Source organism: Macaca nemestrina, chromosome 13 (genome assembly GCF_043159975.1).
Source record: "Macaca nemestrina isolate mMacNem1 chromosome 13, mMacNem.hap1, whole genome shotgun sequence".
NCBI lineage: Eukaryota > Metazoa > Chordata > Mammalia > Primates > Cercopithecidae > Macaca > Macaca nemestrina.
Window position 1 is genome coordinate 71,306,227 of NC_092137.1, and position 13,552 is coordinate 71,319,778.

A 13,552-nucleotide genomic window follows, 5' to 3' on the forward strand; every position below is an offset into this window, starting at 1 on the left:
CCCCCTGGCACGGGCTTCCCTGCTACTATGGGCTGCCATCCTTATTCCCAGCAGCCACTGAGGTTCTTATTCCCAGCAGTTCAGGGAGGCATGGGCAGCACATCCAGGGAGGGGAGGGATGTGTGGTTTCCATCCCAGTCTATGAAAGCACTTGTACTTCCTCCAGGAAGTTAACTGGCTCCCATGTATCTCTTTGTACACATCACTACAATTCATTCATTAAACAAACATTTATTGAGTGCTTTCTAGGTGCCAGGCACCAAGCCAGGCACTGTTAATACAAAAATTCCAGCACAATCCTTGCCCTCAAGGAGCTTACAGTCTAGTGGGGAGATGACCATTAGGCAGGCAAGTAAGCCCAGAGTGATCTGTGTAGTATGCCAGGGTGGGGGTCAGGAGGAGAGGGTATAGTCAAAGCTCCTCGGAGGAAGTCAAGTCTAAGTTGAGATTTGACAGAGAAAGTACCCTTTCTCTGTGGCCAAAAGAAAGGAGGAATCAGAGTGGCAACGGAGAGCCACTGCATCTCTGGATACAGGAGGCTGGGACCCAGAATGCAAGAAGACAAGTGATGAAACTAGAGAGGTGAGCAGGGACCAGGACACCATGAGTCTCACAAGCCATGCTGAGGGGTCCAGACTTTATCCTGAGGGCAGCAGGGAGCCATGGAAGGTTTTAGGCCAGAGAGTGACTTGATCAACTATGCAATGCATTTTAGGAAGACAGCTCTGGCTACGGAATAGAGAAGCAATAGGAGGCTGTCACGATAATCCAGGTGAAAGATGATGACAGTGGGAGTGGCTCGAATCAAGATGTTCAGGTAGACCTGACCGTTTTGAGAGACTGGATGTGGTGGGCAGAAAGAGAAAACAGGAATAGAAGTTTCCTGTCTGGCTCCTGAGTGATCTCGGGGCCAAGGGAAGTACCCAGAAGGGGCAGGTTCACAGAAGACAGCAAGTACCATCCGGGCTGTGGACCTGAATTGTCTGTGCACACAGAAGGCAGCAAAACTGTGATTCAGGTGATCAGGAAGGATGTTGGGGCTGGAGGTCAACACTAAATTCCTCACAGTCCTTGAAACCATCCAGATGGATGGGCTTCCCTAGGGAGCCCACAGCAGAACCCTGAAAGACCCTACTGTGCATGGGCAAGTGGAGAAGCCTGCACAGGAGCCTGAAAGGAACAGCCAGAGAGGTAGGAGGACAACTAGCCACAGAGGTGCCAGGGAAGTGTCATCCAAGAAGCAAGGGGTGATCAGCCATGTCAAATGCTGCCTAGATCTAGTAAGATAGGAAAGGGGTCTGCTGGATTTAGCAACCTCTGGGAGAACACTGGCAGTAGAGCGGAGGGGGCGAAGCCACATCATCAAGGTGAAGAACCAAGCAGCAGAGGGAGGAGAGTAGGGCCAGCTATCAGTCCAATGGGAGGATAACGCAGGCCGCCAGTGTCCCCTGCCTTGTCTATTCTGGTCTGCATAGGAGAAAAGGGCCTGGCAATCTCGTTCACACTGAGAGAAGACCAACATGTGCTCTTCCTCTCAGGGAAAGGGGAAAGCTGGTATTCTTAAGAGAAGGTAAATGCTAAAGCCAAGGAAATGAAGGGCTATGATGGAACTTCAGGCATGATATAGAGGAAATATTTTCAAGCACGGGGGTTTTTCCAGTGGCTTAAAGGTATCACATGTGTACAGTTTGTCTCTGTACCTGCCGGCCTCACTTTGAGGTATAGAACATGGCCAGAAATGGCTCTCACGGGGGACTTCATTCCAATATGTACTGTTGAGCACTTGCAAGGCACTGTAGTTGGAGTATAAGGTCAACAAATGCAGGTCTGTGCCCAAGACCTGGCCTGCCTTCTTAGAAGGCAGATATATCTCCCCAGGAGCCAAGAGTGCACAGAAGAGGGCCAGGCCTTGGATGCTCTTAGAGTGACAAACAGCTTCTCCCATTAGTCCCATTTCTTTAAAAACAGGCTGCCTGGAAGCTAATTTTTATTTCGTTTCTCCTTGAGCCTAAGATAGTATTCAGCCAGAAACCACTCCTTTTCCCAGAGGAAGATCTATAAATAGGATATTGTAGATGTTCTTCTGAAAATCTAACCCAGTCCTAAATTGTCCCCTCTCCTACTCCCAGTTTGACAGTCACGGAGCCTTGGGGAAAGAGATGGAAGAGAGTGCATCAGAGAGGCTGCCTATAGCCCCACTTCCCACTCCTTGAGCAGGCTCAGTTCCTCACCCCTGCCCCCTTCCCATTAAGGGCTACAAGAACAGTCCCTTGGGAAGGGCAAGACCCAGACCCAGAAAAGGAATCCCTGGAGCAGAAAAGTGAGTCCAGTCCAGGGCAGAAGGTTAGCAGGAAGAAAGGAAGATGAACTGTCAGGGTATTAAGGCAAACAGTGCCACCTAGAAGCTTTATTCAAACGGAAATCCGTACTTGGAGAGAAATCACAGTTCAACAGCAAAAACTATTTCTGTTGGACATGCCAAGCCATGGCCCCTCCCCATGGCCACCTGCCCAGAGAACTTGTCACCATCTGCTCTTCAGCTTCACAGACCCTGCCCTGCCTGCCCCAGCTGGGCCAGAACCTCCTGACCCACCTTGGAAGGGACAGGGGAGGGCTGAGGGATCTCAGCCTCCTGGCTAAGTAGGCTCTGCCACCCTCCTTGGTGCCCTTTGAGGTTACAGCCTCTTGCAGCATCAGATCTGAGCCAAGCTGAGCCCCCCAAGGAGGGTGGGGATGGGGCTTCAGAGTTGAGGGGAGAAAAGCCAGGGCAGGTGGTAGGTGCCTTCCCGACTTCCGGTCCCCACCTGGCATAGAGGCCCAGGGGCCTGACTCTCCTGATCTTGCCCCCACATCCTGCCCGCATCGGGGTCAGTATATCTTCTGACGACTGGGTAGAATGGCCTCTTTGATGAAGGAGAAGACAACCAGGATCCCTAAGCGTTTGCCCCGCTTGCCTTTGGTGAAATAATTGGAGACGACATCATCTGTGGAGACACAGGCAAGAATATGAGAGAGAGAGAGAGAGAGAGAGAGAGAGAGAGAGAGAGAGAGAGAGAGACAGAGAGAGAGAAAGTGTGTGTGAGTGTGTGTGTGAATACGGCTCTCCCAACCCCGAGCCCAGGTGTCTCCAACACAGGGCTGGACTCCGGTTCCCTCAGTGGATCCCTGCCAACCCAGGGCTTGCTGGCTTGCTCCCACCTCGGCCCCTTACAAATCCCTTCTCACCTCCTGGCTGCATGGTAGAGGGCAGGACATTCTCCCCAGCCGAAAGTGACACAAAAAACGCAAACGGAATTATCCACAGGCAGAAAGTGAAATAGGCCAGGACCTGGCAACAAGAGAGACTGAGAAGAGGGTGTCCCGGAGGTGCCAAGAGTAGGCTAGGTGTGGTCACTGTGTCGGTCAAGAGTGCACAGGGGGCCACACCTGATCTCCAAAGGGGGCCCAGGCCTGGGAAGCAGGGAACGCCACCCTCAGACATGGAAATCCTTCTGTGGGGAAAGGTGGAGGCTGAAGATGACTGAATGTGGCCACAAGCCCCACATCTTGGTCACTAGGACAAGCAACTCCCCTGGACTGAAGGAGGCAGACGAAGTCCTAAGCCATGAATGACTGACCCACACTCCCCAAAGAAGTGACCTTGCTCTTCCCAGAGGTTCAAACTGGAGCAGGAGGGTGTGGAGAAATCATGAGAGAAGAAAACTTTGGCAGCCACTGGGAAAAGCTGGGGCTCAGTCCATCCCAGCCCTGTAAGGACTGTGTCAGAGAAGGTCACCCTAGTGCCCCTTCCTGACCTCAGGATGACCCCTCCAGGGGGACCCAAAGGACTCACTGAGGAAGAGCAGTGTCCTCCCCGCCTCAGACAAAGGGGCACATTCTGTCTCCATCCACACTGCTTTCTCAAACTATCTATGTTTTGTTTTTTTTCAAACATGTAATCCTTGAACAGATTCAGTTTCAAATCATAGCTAAGTTCACAAAGTAAACCATGCAAGTTCCCTTTTACTGCCCTGTCCCTGTTAACAGCTGAATGTGCTGGACACCTCTTACCTCTGAGAAGGGATAATATTCTTCTGCAAAAAACTGAAATGCTAGGTAATGATTCACCACCACTAGTCCTGTTGAGGGAATGAAGAGTCAGTCAGTTTAAGGGGAATAATAGAAAACTGTACTTTTAACTTCACAAGGCCCTCAGAAGTTGGGAGCCTCCACGGAGTTTTAGGCCTGACTTTACACTCAACTCAGAGTAGGCTACTGCCTAGAACTGTTTCCCATCTGCTACAATGGGAGAATAAGCCTCAACCTGCCCCACTGCACGGGGCATTCCAAGTAAAATTAGAAGGTAACAAAGCTCTTTGCATGTTATAAAAATGAGACTTCTATGTTACATAATCCAAAGCATCATGATAATGAACCTCGTTTTTAGTGGATGTGAGTGCTAAAGAAAGCTCTCCCACAGTGACAGGTGGGGAGAAATCACGGGTGTGCAGATTAGATGCCCCTAAGAGGCTCTACTCCAAACTGGGCAGCAGGGAGAAGTCCTGCTCAAATAAAAAGGCTCTCGCTCCTCAGGAATAAAAGGGCAAGACTTGCTAGATGCTTTGAGGTACAGTCTTCAGGTTCCTCAGCATTCTGCGGGAGCAGGTCTTTCCCCATCCTGTCCCCAGGTAAGGCATACCGGCGTGAACTGATACGTTCTAGACACACACACACACACACGCACACACAGCCACCCCTCCTTGCTGTGCAACTGAGTTTATAAAAGAGGGCACGTGTGCATATCCTAGACACAGGCTGCTCAAGAGACAGTCATCCCTGCCTGTTCCCATGGTGAGGTGAAGGACAGGCACCAGAAAGAACATGTCGCCTGAAACTGACTGTCCCCTCAAACACACCTCACAGCAATTCCCATGTCTCCTTTCTTCTCTCCTGCCTCTCCCATTCTAAGGCAAAGACTACAGTTCTGCTATGCCTAGCCACACTCTAGGGCTAAGAGATAATGGGAGGTAGGATAGTGCCTGGTGCCCACAAGATCTTTTGGAAAAACTCTTTTAGACATCAAAAGGCAGATCAAGGGAATGAAGTCAGGGGAGCCTGCTGCTGAGGGGCTGGGGGCAGGACTTCTTCCCTAGGACAGAGGCACCTGGTCTCCATGGACGGGCTCCCTAAACAAACCTCTGCTGAACAAATTCTTTGGTGAAATCACACCAACATCCAAGGAAGAAACCAGTTTTGGCTTTAACAATATGCCCTTTGTGTGGATAATATTCACTCTCCAGGCTCTCTCATAGAAATAGAAAAGTCACTCTAAGAAATCCCCTAACTCCACCTGATACCCTGACTGAAAGCTGGGGTAGCCAGTAATGATGAACAGGAGCAATGGTAATCTTGGCAACCAAAATACTTTCCGGAGCCTTTTCCAGGAATATCTGTAAATATCTATATGCACCTACTATATGTCCACTGAGTCTCCCAACAGTTCTTTCAGAAACATCCTCTCTGAACAGATGGAGAAGCTAAGGCCCAGAGAGGGCCAACGATTCCCCAGGGTCAGAAAGCAGTGGCAGGGCAACGCCAAGAAGACTGGGTCCTCCACATCCAGGCTCAAGCCCGAGGCAGCGGCAACCAGTGAGAATGAGATGAGAAGCTGCAGCCGCCAGGAGGCATTCACACCAGGCCAGAGTCTGCCGGGCGCTCACAGCCCCACGAGGCTCCAGTTCTAACCATGACTTTGGGTCAGAGGACTGGACGGAGAGCTGCCTGCTTGCCTACCGGAAGGGCTTTCAGCTTTTTCTGGCCAAGTGGTTTTTTTGAGGCTGGAATTGCTTAGTTGGGGGCCCTGCCTCAGCCAATCCACAACCTCTTTTTTCCCAAACTCTCCTTCAAACTTACCTCTCTGGGAAAGCCCTCCTGTCTGAGCCTCCAGCCCCAACAAATTCTATTCACTAGAGCCAAGGTGGGCTCTAGAGTCCTCAGCAGTAAGAATTGCATCTTCCCAATTAGCCTGGATTCCTGGAGGACTTCAACAATTGGATTCCTTTTTCTGTATCCCCTTTAGTGCCCAGGACGGAGATGGGCACACCCAACCCCTTCAGGGGCCTCCCCAACTCTGTCCCCTCTCACCACACGACAGGATGAAGTTAGGCGAGGTCAGCATGATGAAGGGGAAGGTCTGGAGGAGGCCAAAGTAGACGAGGTTGGTGAATAGGCCCACTCCAATCATGCCGGTGGGGAAGCGCTCAAAGATGTAGAGGCCGATCAGTACAGCAGTGGAGAACTGAAACAACCAGAGGCAGACAATGCAGGGCACTTCTTCCAGGCAACTTTCCTGGACTCACCAACCCCCAGCCCGCTCTGGGCAGCACTAGGTTCATGCTTCAATCTCCTCATTTCACAGGTCTGGCCTCCCCAACTAGATTCTCTGCTCCCAAAAGGCAACTTTTTTTTTTTTTTGAGACAGAGTCTTACTCTGTCACCCAGGCTGGAGTGCAGTGGTGCGTTCTCCTGGATTCAAGCAATTATCCTGCCTCAGCCTCCTGAGTAGTTGGGACTACAGGCATGCACCACCACGCCCAGCTAATTTTTGTGTCTTTAGTATAGACTGGGTTTCGCCATGTTGGCCAGGTTGGTCTCAAACTTCTGACAGCCTCCCAAAGTGCTGGGATTACAGGTGTGAGCCACCGCACTCAGCCCATTTCTCAAACTTTTTGACAGCAACCCACAGTAAGAAAAACATTTGCCAGGGGCGGTGGCTCACACCTATAATCCCAGCACTTTGGGAGGCCAAGGCACAGGCAGATCACCTGAAGTTGGGAGTTCAAGACCAGCCTGACCAACATGGAGAAACCCCGTCTCTACTAAAAATATAAAATTAGTCAGGCGTGGTGGCACATGCCTATAATCCCAGGTACTCGGGAGGCTGAGGCAGAAGAATCACTTGAACCCAGGAGGCGGAGGTTGTGGTGAGCCAAGATTGTGCCACTGCACTCCAGCGTGGGCAATAAGAGCGAAACTCCGTCTCTCAAAAAAAAAAAAAAAAAAGAAAAACATTTTACACTGTGACCCCAACACATATATACATATATATGATCAAAGCTCAAATTTCAATTCTATTTATGTTCCTTTTTTTAAAAAATGCTGATTGTGAACTACTGAATTAACTATACAGCCAAATAATGAATCACGCCTACAGTATGAAAAACACTACTCATAAGGACCTACAGTTGTCAGTGCTTAGCAAATGACAGTTGGCTGCATGAAGGGCTAATTCCTGTGCCAACACCCACAAGCTGGGCCTCTGGACCAGAGCTGAGGGCTATAGTCTTGTCTCCACTGTGAACTCCCAACCTCAGGCCATGCCCAGAGTGCAAGTGGCTGCTGACACCAGGCAACTTGAGGGGCTGTGGACACTTTCCCGCCAGCAGCACCCTACCCCCAGCCTTTCCTGCAGCTGAAGGAAGTCTGTCCACGAGCAGTCACCCCTATGGCTTTGACATCAGTGGCAACGACGGTGTCTTCAGTAAGAGAAGTCTCCCATGAGACCAGGGGAGAGCAAGACCAGCGAAGCTGTGCCGCTCTTAGGACAAATCACTTGATCCGATTAGAAAGATGGCAATGAACATATACTCAAAACTGTCTTATGGCTCCTCTAAGTTTTAAATGCTGTGAGCAGAGCAAAGGGCTAAAGACAATAGGAGACAGCTAAGCAAAGTCTAATCCATGGTCTTGTCAACAGAGAATGTACACTTGGCTGTCACCTTAAGGACCAGAGGACAAGGCCTGCAGTGAAACAATGCCACTTGGGGAAGGAGCCCAGGGAAGATCTGGGCCCAGGAGTGCAGACCCAAAAGACAGCGTTCAGGGCAAGGAGGTAAGAGTGTATGCTCAGGAAACAGCAGAGACACAGGCCTCATCATTCATGCCAAATTCTCCCCACTTCCTGCTTTTGAGGCAGGGTAAAAAGTGAGGAGGACTCCTGGAGAAAGATGCCACTTACCCAGATCATGTATTTTATGATCCTGCTGGTGGCCACTGTGTATTCTTCTATCAGTTCTGCCAGGTAATAGAGTCCAGCCGCTGCAGGGTGGGAGGCAGGGACACTATCAGTCAGGGTCATTCCCACCATCCTGGTCACCCCTCTCCCTGCAGCCCAGTCCCCATCCACCCTTTATGGACCCCAGAAGGTCAAGAACAAACCAAACATCCCATGTGTTGCCCTTCCAAGTCTGCAGAAGTAAAACTTTCTAAGGGCAACTAAGGAGAAATCTCATAAAAATCAATGAAAGTCTGCATTTGATGCCTCAGTACAATGCTAACCTCTGGTTCAGAAAACAGAATTTCGCGTATACAATAAACACCTGCTGGGCACTTGGCATGAGCCAGGTCCTTGGGCTGAGGATACAGCTGAACAAGACAGACAAGGTCCTCCCCGACCCAGCTTAGGAAAGGGAAAGGGAACAGTAGGGGGAGACAGACAGACGAGTTCAGTGTGAGAAATACTACTTTAGGGAAAGGACAGCGCACTGCTGGACCATCAACCCCTGTGGACTTCCCGGAGAAGATGACATCTCAACTGAGGCCGAATGGGAACTAGTCAGAGGGGAAGTGTCAAAGGTGGAGAGAGCAGCAAGTATGAAGGGCCAGAGGCGCAAAGGAGGCGGTAGGCGTTGGGGAAAAGTTCCGCGCCGCAGGCCAGCGAAGAGTGGGAGCCGCAGCGGTTAGTGGTCCGCAGGCGCGGGCGGGGCATTCGAGCCACCCTTTCCCGGGCACTGCCGGAGCGGACTTTGTGACACCTGGAAGGAGCCGCGGTCAGGCCGGGCTGCCAGGCTCGACAGGAGGGGCAGGATCAGGCGGGATGGGATTGGGGCGGCGAAGGCCAGGAGCGCCGGGCAATGGCCCCACGAGTGGCTCCGAAACCCCCTCGATGCGACCCCCAACGAGCACCGATGCCGGGGCGCGAGCCCGCGCGGGGCGGGGTCGTGCAGTCTCACCGACGGCTAGCGTGATGAAGGCCACCTGGATGAAGAGCGACAGCCAGCTCAGCAGGTACATAAACCACATGGCGCCCCACCCGCCCGCTCCCCGGCCGCCGGGACGGGCCTGCGCGCTTCGCCTCCGGCGACACAGAGCCGCCACCGCCACTGCCGCCGCGTCCCCGCCCCGCGGACCGCAGGACGACGGTGCGCCGCCGCCGAGAGGAGCTCGGCTCGAGTGCAGCCCGGGGCCAGGCCCGCGCTAGCGCCGCCCTCCGGAGAGGAGGGCCAACCGCCGCTTCTCCGCGTTCTCCGACCACCAGGATCCCCCGCTCCACTGACGGGAACGAATGCAGACGGCTGCAGCCGAGGGGAGGCGGGACGGTCCCCAGGGGCGGAGACCAAGCGCCCATACTGGGGATCGGAGTGCAGCCTCCAGTCGCTCCTTGTGCACTCCCGCACCACCCTGGAGGTGGTCCTGGGCCGGACAGGGCAGCCCGACCGCGCACCAGTAACCTCCCCAGAACCTGCCTCTGGGCAGGTTGCGGACAGATCTGTCTCTTGCTATCGCAGGTGGCAGGGACAAAATTATTGAAATTCCTAATATATGCCACGCTCTGTGATAAAGGCGAGGTGTGTTCTTGTTGGAAATCTGAGCAGATGACGTAAATCATTTTATGGATGGGGAAGACCAAAGGAAGTTGCCCTGGGTCATGCACCTAGGAAGCGGCACAATCAGGAGTTGGAGTGATTTTAATCGGTCATCCTCAGGCCTAATTCCCCTCTAGGCTGTTCTTTTGGGGTACGTTCTGCACCTTTGTATCTCCTGCACCTCACCCCGTGCCGGGCACGCAGGGCGTCCGCTAGGAGCTGGATGCATTTACTACACCTTTGGGAGGGTTCCTGAGGGGCACCTGGAACCGGTTAGTTCTTGTGAACAAGTCTCCCCTGTAGTGGCCGAGACAGGCATGCAAAATAAAGTATGTAGAGCAAGAGTCTAGTAGGCTTATTTCAGAATCATATTTTTCATGCAAAAAAATACATATTTCTAAAAAAACGATTACCATATGATTTAGCAATTCTACTTCTGAGTATATACCCAAAAGAACTGAGAAAGCAGAGACATTTGTACACCAGTATTCGTAGCATTATTCACAATGGTCAGAAGAGGGAGGCAACCCAAATGTCCATCGGCTAACAAAAAGATAGACATAAAAGTGCTGTAAACATACAATGGAATATTATCTAGCCTTAAAATGAAGTGAAATTCTGACACATGCTACAACATCAATGAACTCTGAAGGCATGAGTGAAATAAGCTAAGTGAAATAAGCCAAATAGGAAAGGACACACATTGTATGATTCCACTCATGAGGTACCCAGAGTAGTCAAAATCATAGGCAGAAAGTTAAATGGTGCTTGCCAGGGTCTGGGGGACAAAGAACGGGGAGTTACTTTTTAATGGATACAGGGTTTCAGTTTGGGAAGATGAAAAAGTTCTGGAGATGGTTGGTGCTGATGGCATCACAACAGTGTGAATGTGCTTAATGTCACTGAATTGTATACGTAAAAAATGGTTAAAATGGTAAATTTTATGTTATGCATAACTCCCCGCCTCCAAAAAAAAAAAAAATACATAAGATTACAAAGCCCACCCTGGCTAACACGGTGAAACCCCGTCTCTACTAAAAATACAAAAAATTTGTCAGGCGTGGTGGGGGGGCGCCTGTAGTCCCAGCTACTCAGGAAGCTGAGGCAGGAGAATAGCGTGAACCCGGGAGGCGGAGCTTGCAGTGAGCCGAGATTGCATCACTGCACTCCAGCCTGGGCTACAGAGCGAGACTCCGTCTCAAGACAAAAAAAAAAAAAAAAGATTACAAAGCAGGCTGGGCACAGTGGCTCATGCCTGTAATCCTAGCACTTTGGGAGGCTGAGGTCGGAGAATCACTTGAGGCCAGGAGTTCAAGACCAGCCTGGGCAACAGAAAATTTTAAAATGGCCAGGCATGGTGGTGTGTACCTGTAGTCCCAGTTACTCTGGGCTGAGGCAGGAGGATTACTTGAGTCCAGGAGATGGCGACGGCAGTGAGCTATGATTGGGCCACTGCATTGCAGCTGGGATGACAGAATGAAAACCTGTCTCAAAAAAAAAAAAAAAAAAAATTACAGTTGCCGGGCGTGGTGGCTCACGCCTGTAATCCCAGCACTTTGGGAGGCCGAGGTGGGCGGATCACAAGGTCAGGAGATCGAGACCATCCTGGCTAACCCGGTGAAACCCTGTCTCCACTAAAAAATACAAAAAAAAAAAAAAAAAAATTAGCCGGGCATGGTGGCGGGCGCCCGTAGTACCAGCTACTCGGGAGGCTGAGGCAGGAGAATGGCGTGAACCCGGGAGGCGGAGCTTGCAGTGAGCCGAGATGGTGCCACTGCACTCCAGCCTGGGAGACAGAGCGAGACTCTGTCTCAAAAACAACAACAAAAAAAAAACCAAAAAACAAAAACAAAACAAAAGAAAGATTACAAAGCAAACCAATTATATTGAAATGCAAGTATTAAAATATTTTTAGAAAACCAAATGTATTCTGTAATTTATGTGCTTCTTTATTAATATATGACATAAGCAGACCTATTACAAAATCTAATAACTACCTATCACAATGACAAAGTAGGAGTTAGTATAAATGATATTTCAAGATATCATTAATCATATGAGAGAGTTATAGATAAAAATAGAAACTTCTCTCCTTCCAAGTTTTCAGGCTTCTTGAATTTGTCTCCCTAAATTCTATACCTGCTGACTTCTAAGGGGTCCCTGGACCCCCAGTTAAGAATGCCTGAGAGATATGTGTATGGGGTATGGTGGGGTGGCTCACACCTATAATCCTAGCACTTTGGGAGGCCTAGGCAGGAGGATTACTTGAGCCTAGGAGTTCGAGATTGACCTAGACAACAAAGTGAGACCCCATATCTACAAAAAATTTAGAAATTATGCAAGTGCAATGGTGCCTGTAGTCTTGGCTACTCGGGAGTCTGAGGTGGGAGATTGCTTGAGCCTGGGAGTTCAAGGTTGCAGTGAGCCAGGATCACACCACTGCACTCCAGCCTGGGTGACAGAGTGAGACCTTAAAGGCTATATGCTTTTTTTTTTTTTTTTTTCTTTTTTGAGATGGAGTCTTGTTCTGTTGCCCAGGCTGGAGTGCAGTGGCACGATTTCAGCTCACTGCAACCTCTGCCTCCTGGGTTCAATAGATTCTCCTGCCCCAGTCTCCCGAGCAGTTGGGATTACAGGTGCTTGCCACCACACCCAGCTAATTTTTGTATTTTTGTAGAGATGGGATTTCGCCATGTTGGCCAGGCTGGTCTCGAACTCCTGACCTCAAGTAATCCACCCACCTTGGCCTCCCAAAGTGCTGGGATTACAAGTATGAGCCACTGCACCCAGCCTCACCATATGCTTATTTACAAGGCTTTTCACTGCAGCACTGTAGGAGACTGAGAACAACCTAAGTGTTCATTGACAAGAAACTGGTTAAGTATATTTTGGTACATCATAAAACCAAGCCCTAAAAGCCAATGAGGGTGTTCTTTATGTACCTATATAGGACTATTTTTTTAAAAAAGCAAAAGAATGGGGAGAAATAATCTATATACACATTTTTTACAGGGAGGGACAGGGTCTCACTCTGTCACCCAGGCTGGAGCACAGTGACAAGATCATAGTTCACTGCACCCTCAACCCCCAGGGTTCAAGAGATCCTCCCACCTCAGCCTCTCAAGTAGCTGGTACTACAAGTGCATGCCATAACACCTGGCTGATGTTTTTATTTTTATTTTTTGTACAGATGAGGTCTCACTATGCTGTCCAGGCTGGTCTTGAACTCCTGGGCTCAAGCAATGCTCCTGCCACAGCCTCCCAAAGTAGTACTTTGGGAACACAGGCATGAGCCACATCACCCAGGCTACACATTTCTTTCTATAAAATATCTCTGGAAGGATACATTAGAAAACAGTAATATTGCTTGCTTCCTAGGAAGAGAAGGGGTGGGGTTTGAGAGTAGGAAACGGCATTCCCACTGTATGTCTTTTTATATCCTTAAAACATTGAACTATGTAAAGATATGGAAAGGTGTTACCTATTCATAAATGAAGTTTAAAATTAAAATGTTCATAATATGATGCACCTGCTAGGATGTCTCCAATTTCCTGTTGTTACCCAGTGCCTATGTGAGGAAAAACCACTGAGTGGTGCCTTACTGGTAAGTTTGCTAACCTTGGGTCATGGGACTTGGTCATCCCTAATTGTTCCAATAGTGGGGCTTCATGTCCAGATCTTTTCTACTGAGGAGTTTGTATTGGAGACACAGAAGCATCAGTGAGTAGAGGCACAGTAAAGTCTCTCTCTCTCTCTCTCTCTCTCTCTCTCTCTCCCCCCCTCTCTTATTTATTTACTTATTTGACAGAGTCTTGCTCTGTTGCCCAGGCTGGAGTGCAGTGGCACGATCTCAGCTCACTGCAACCTCCGCTTCCTAGGTTCAAGCGATTCTCCTGCCTCAGCCTCCCAAGCAGCTGGGATTACAGGCA

General features: G+C 50.1%; 1 protein-coding gene across 1 annotated transcript; it reads right to left on the reverse strand.

Annotated features, from left to right (window-relative positions):
• Window positions 1–215: 215 nt before the first annotated feature.
• On the reverse strand, window positions 216–9,172 carry LOC105465237 (testis expressed 261). The gene is made up of 6 exons (XM_011713522.2): window positions 8,991–9,172; window positions 7,997–8,076; window positions 6,124–6,277; window positions 4,051–4,118; window positions 3,226–3,328; window positions 216–2,984 (listed from the first exon to the last, which is right to left on the reverse strand). The coding sequence occupies exons 1-6, from the start codon at window positions 9,058–9,060 to the stop codon at window positions 2,869–2,871; spliced, it is 591 nt and encodes a 196-aa protein (XP_011711824.1). The 5' UTR covers window positions 9,061–9,172; the 3' UTR covers window positions 216–2,868.
• Between the last annotated feature and the right edge of the window lie 4,380 nt (window positions 9,173–13,552).

Coding starts and splice junctions, on each gene's coding strand:
- LOC105465237 (XM_011713522.2), bottom strand. CDS start 9,060: ATGTGGTTTATGTACCTGCTGAGCTGGCTGTCGCTCTTCATCCAGGTG. Junction 6,278..7,996: donor TCATAAAATACATGATCTGG/GTAAGTGGCATC, acceptor TGGTTGTTTCAG/TTCTCCACTGCTGTACTGAT. Junction 2,985..3,225: donor CTCTACCATGCAGCCAGGAG/GTGAGAAGGGAT, acceptor GTGTCTCCACAG/ATGATGTCGTCTCCAATTAT.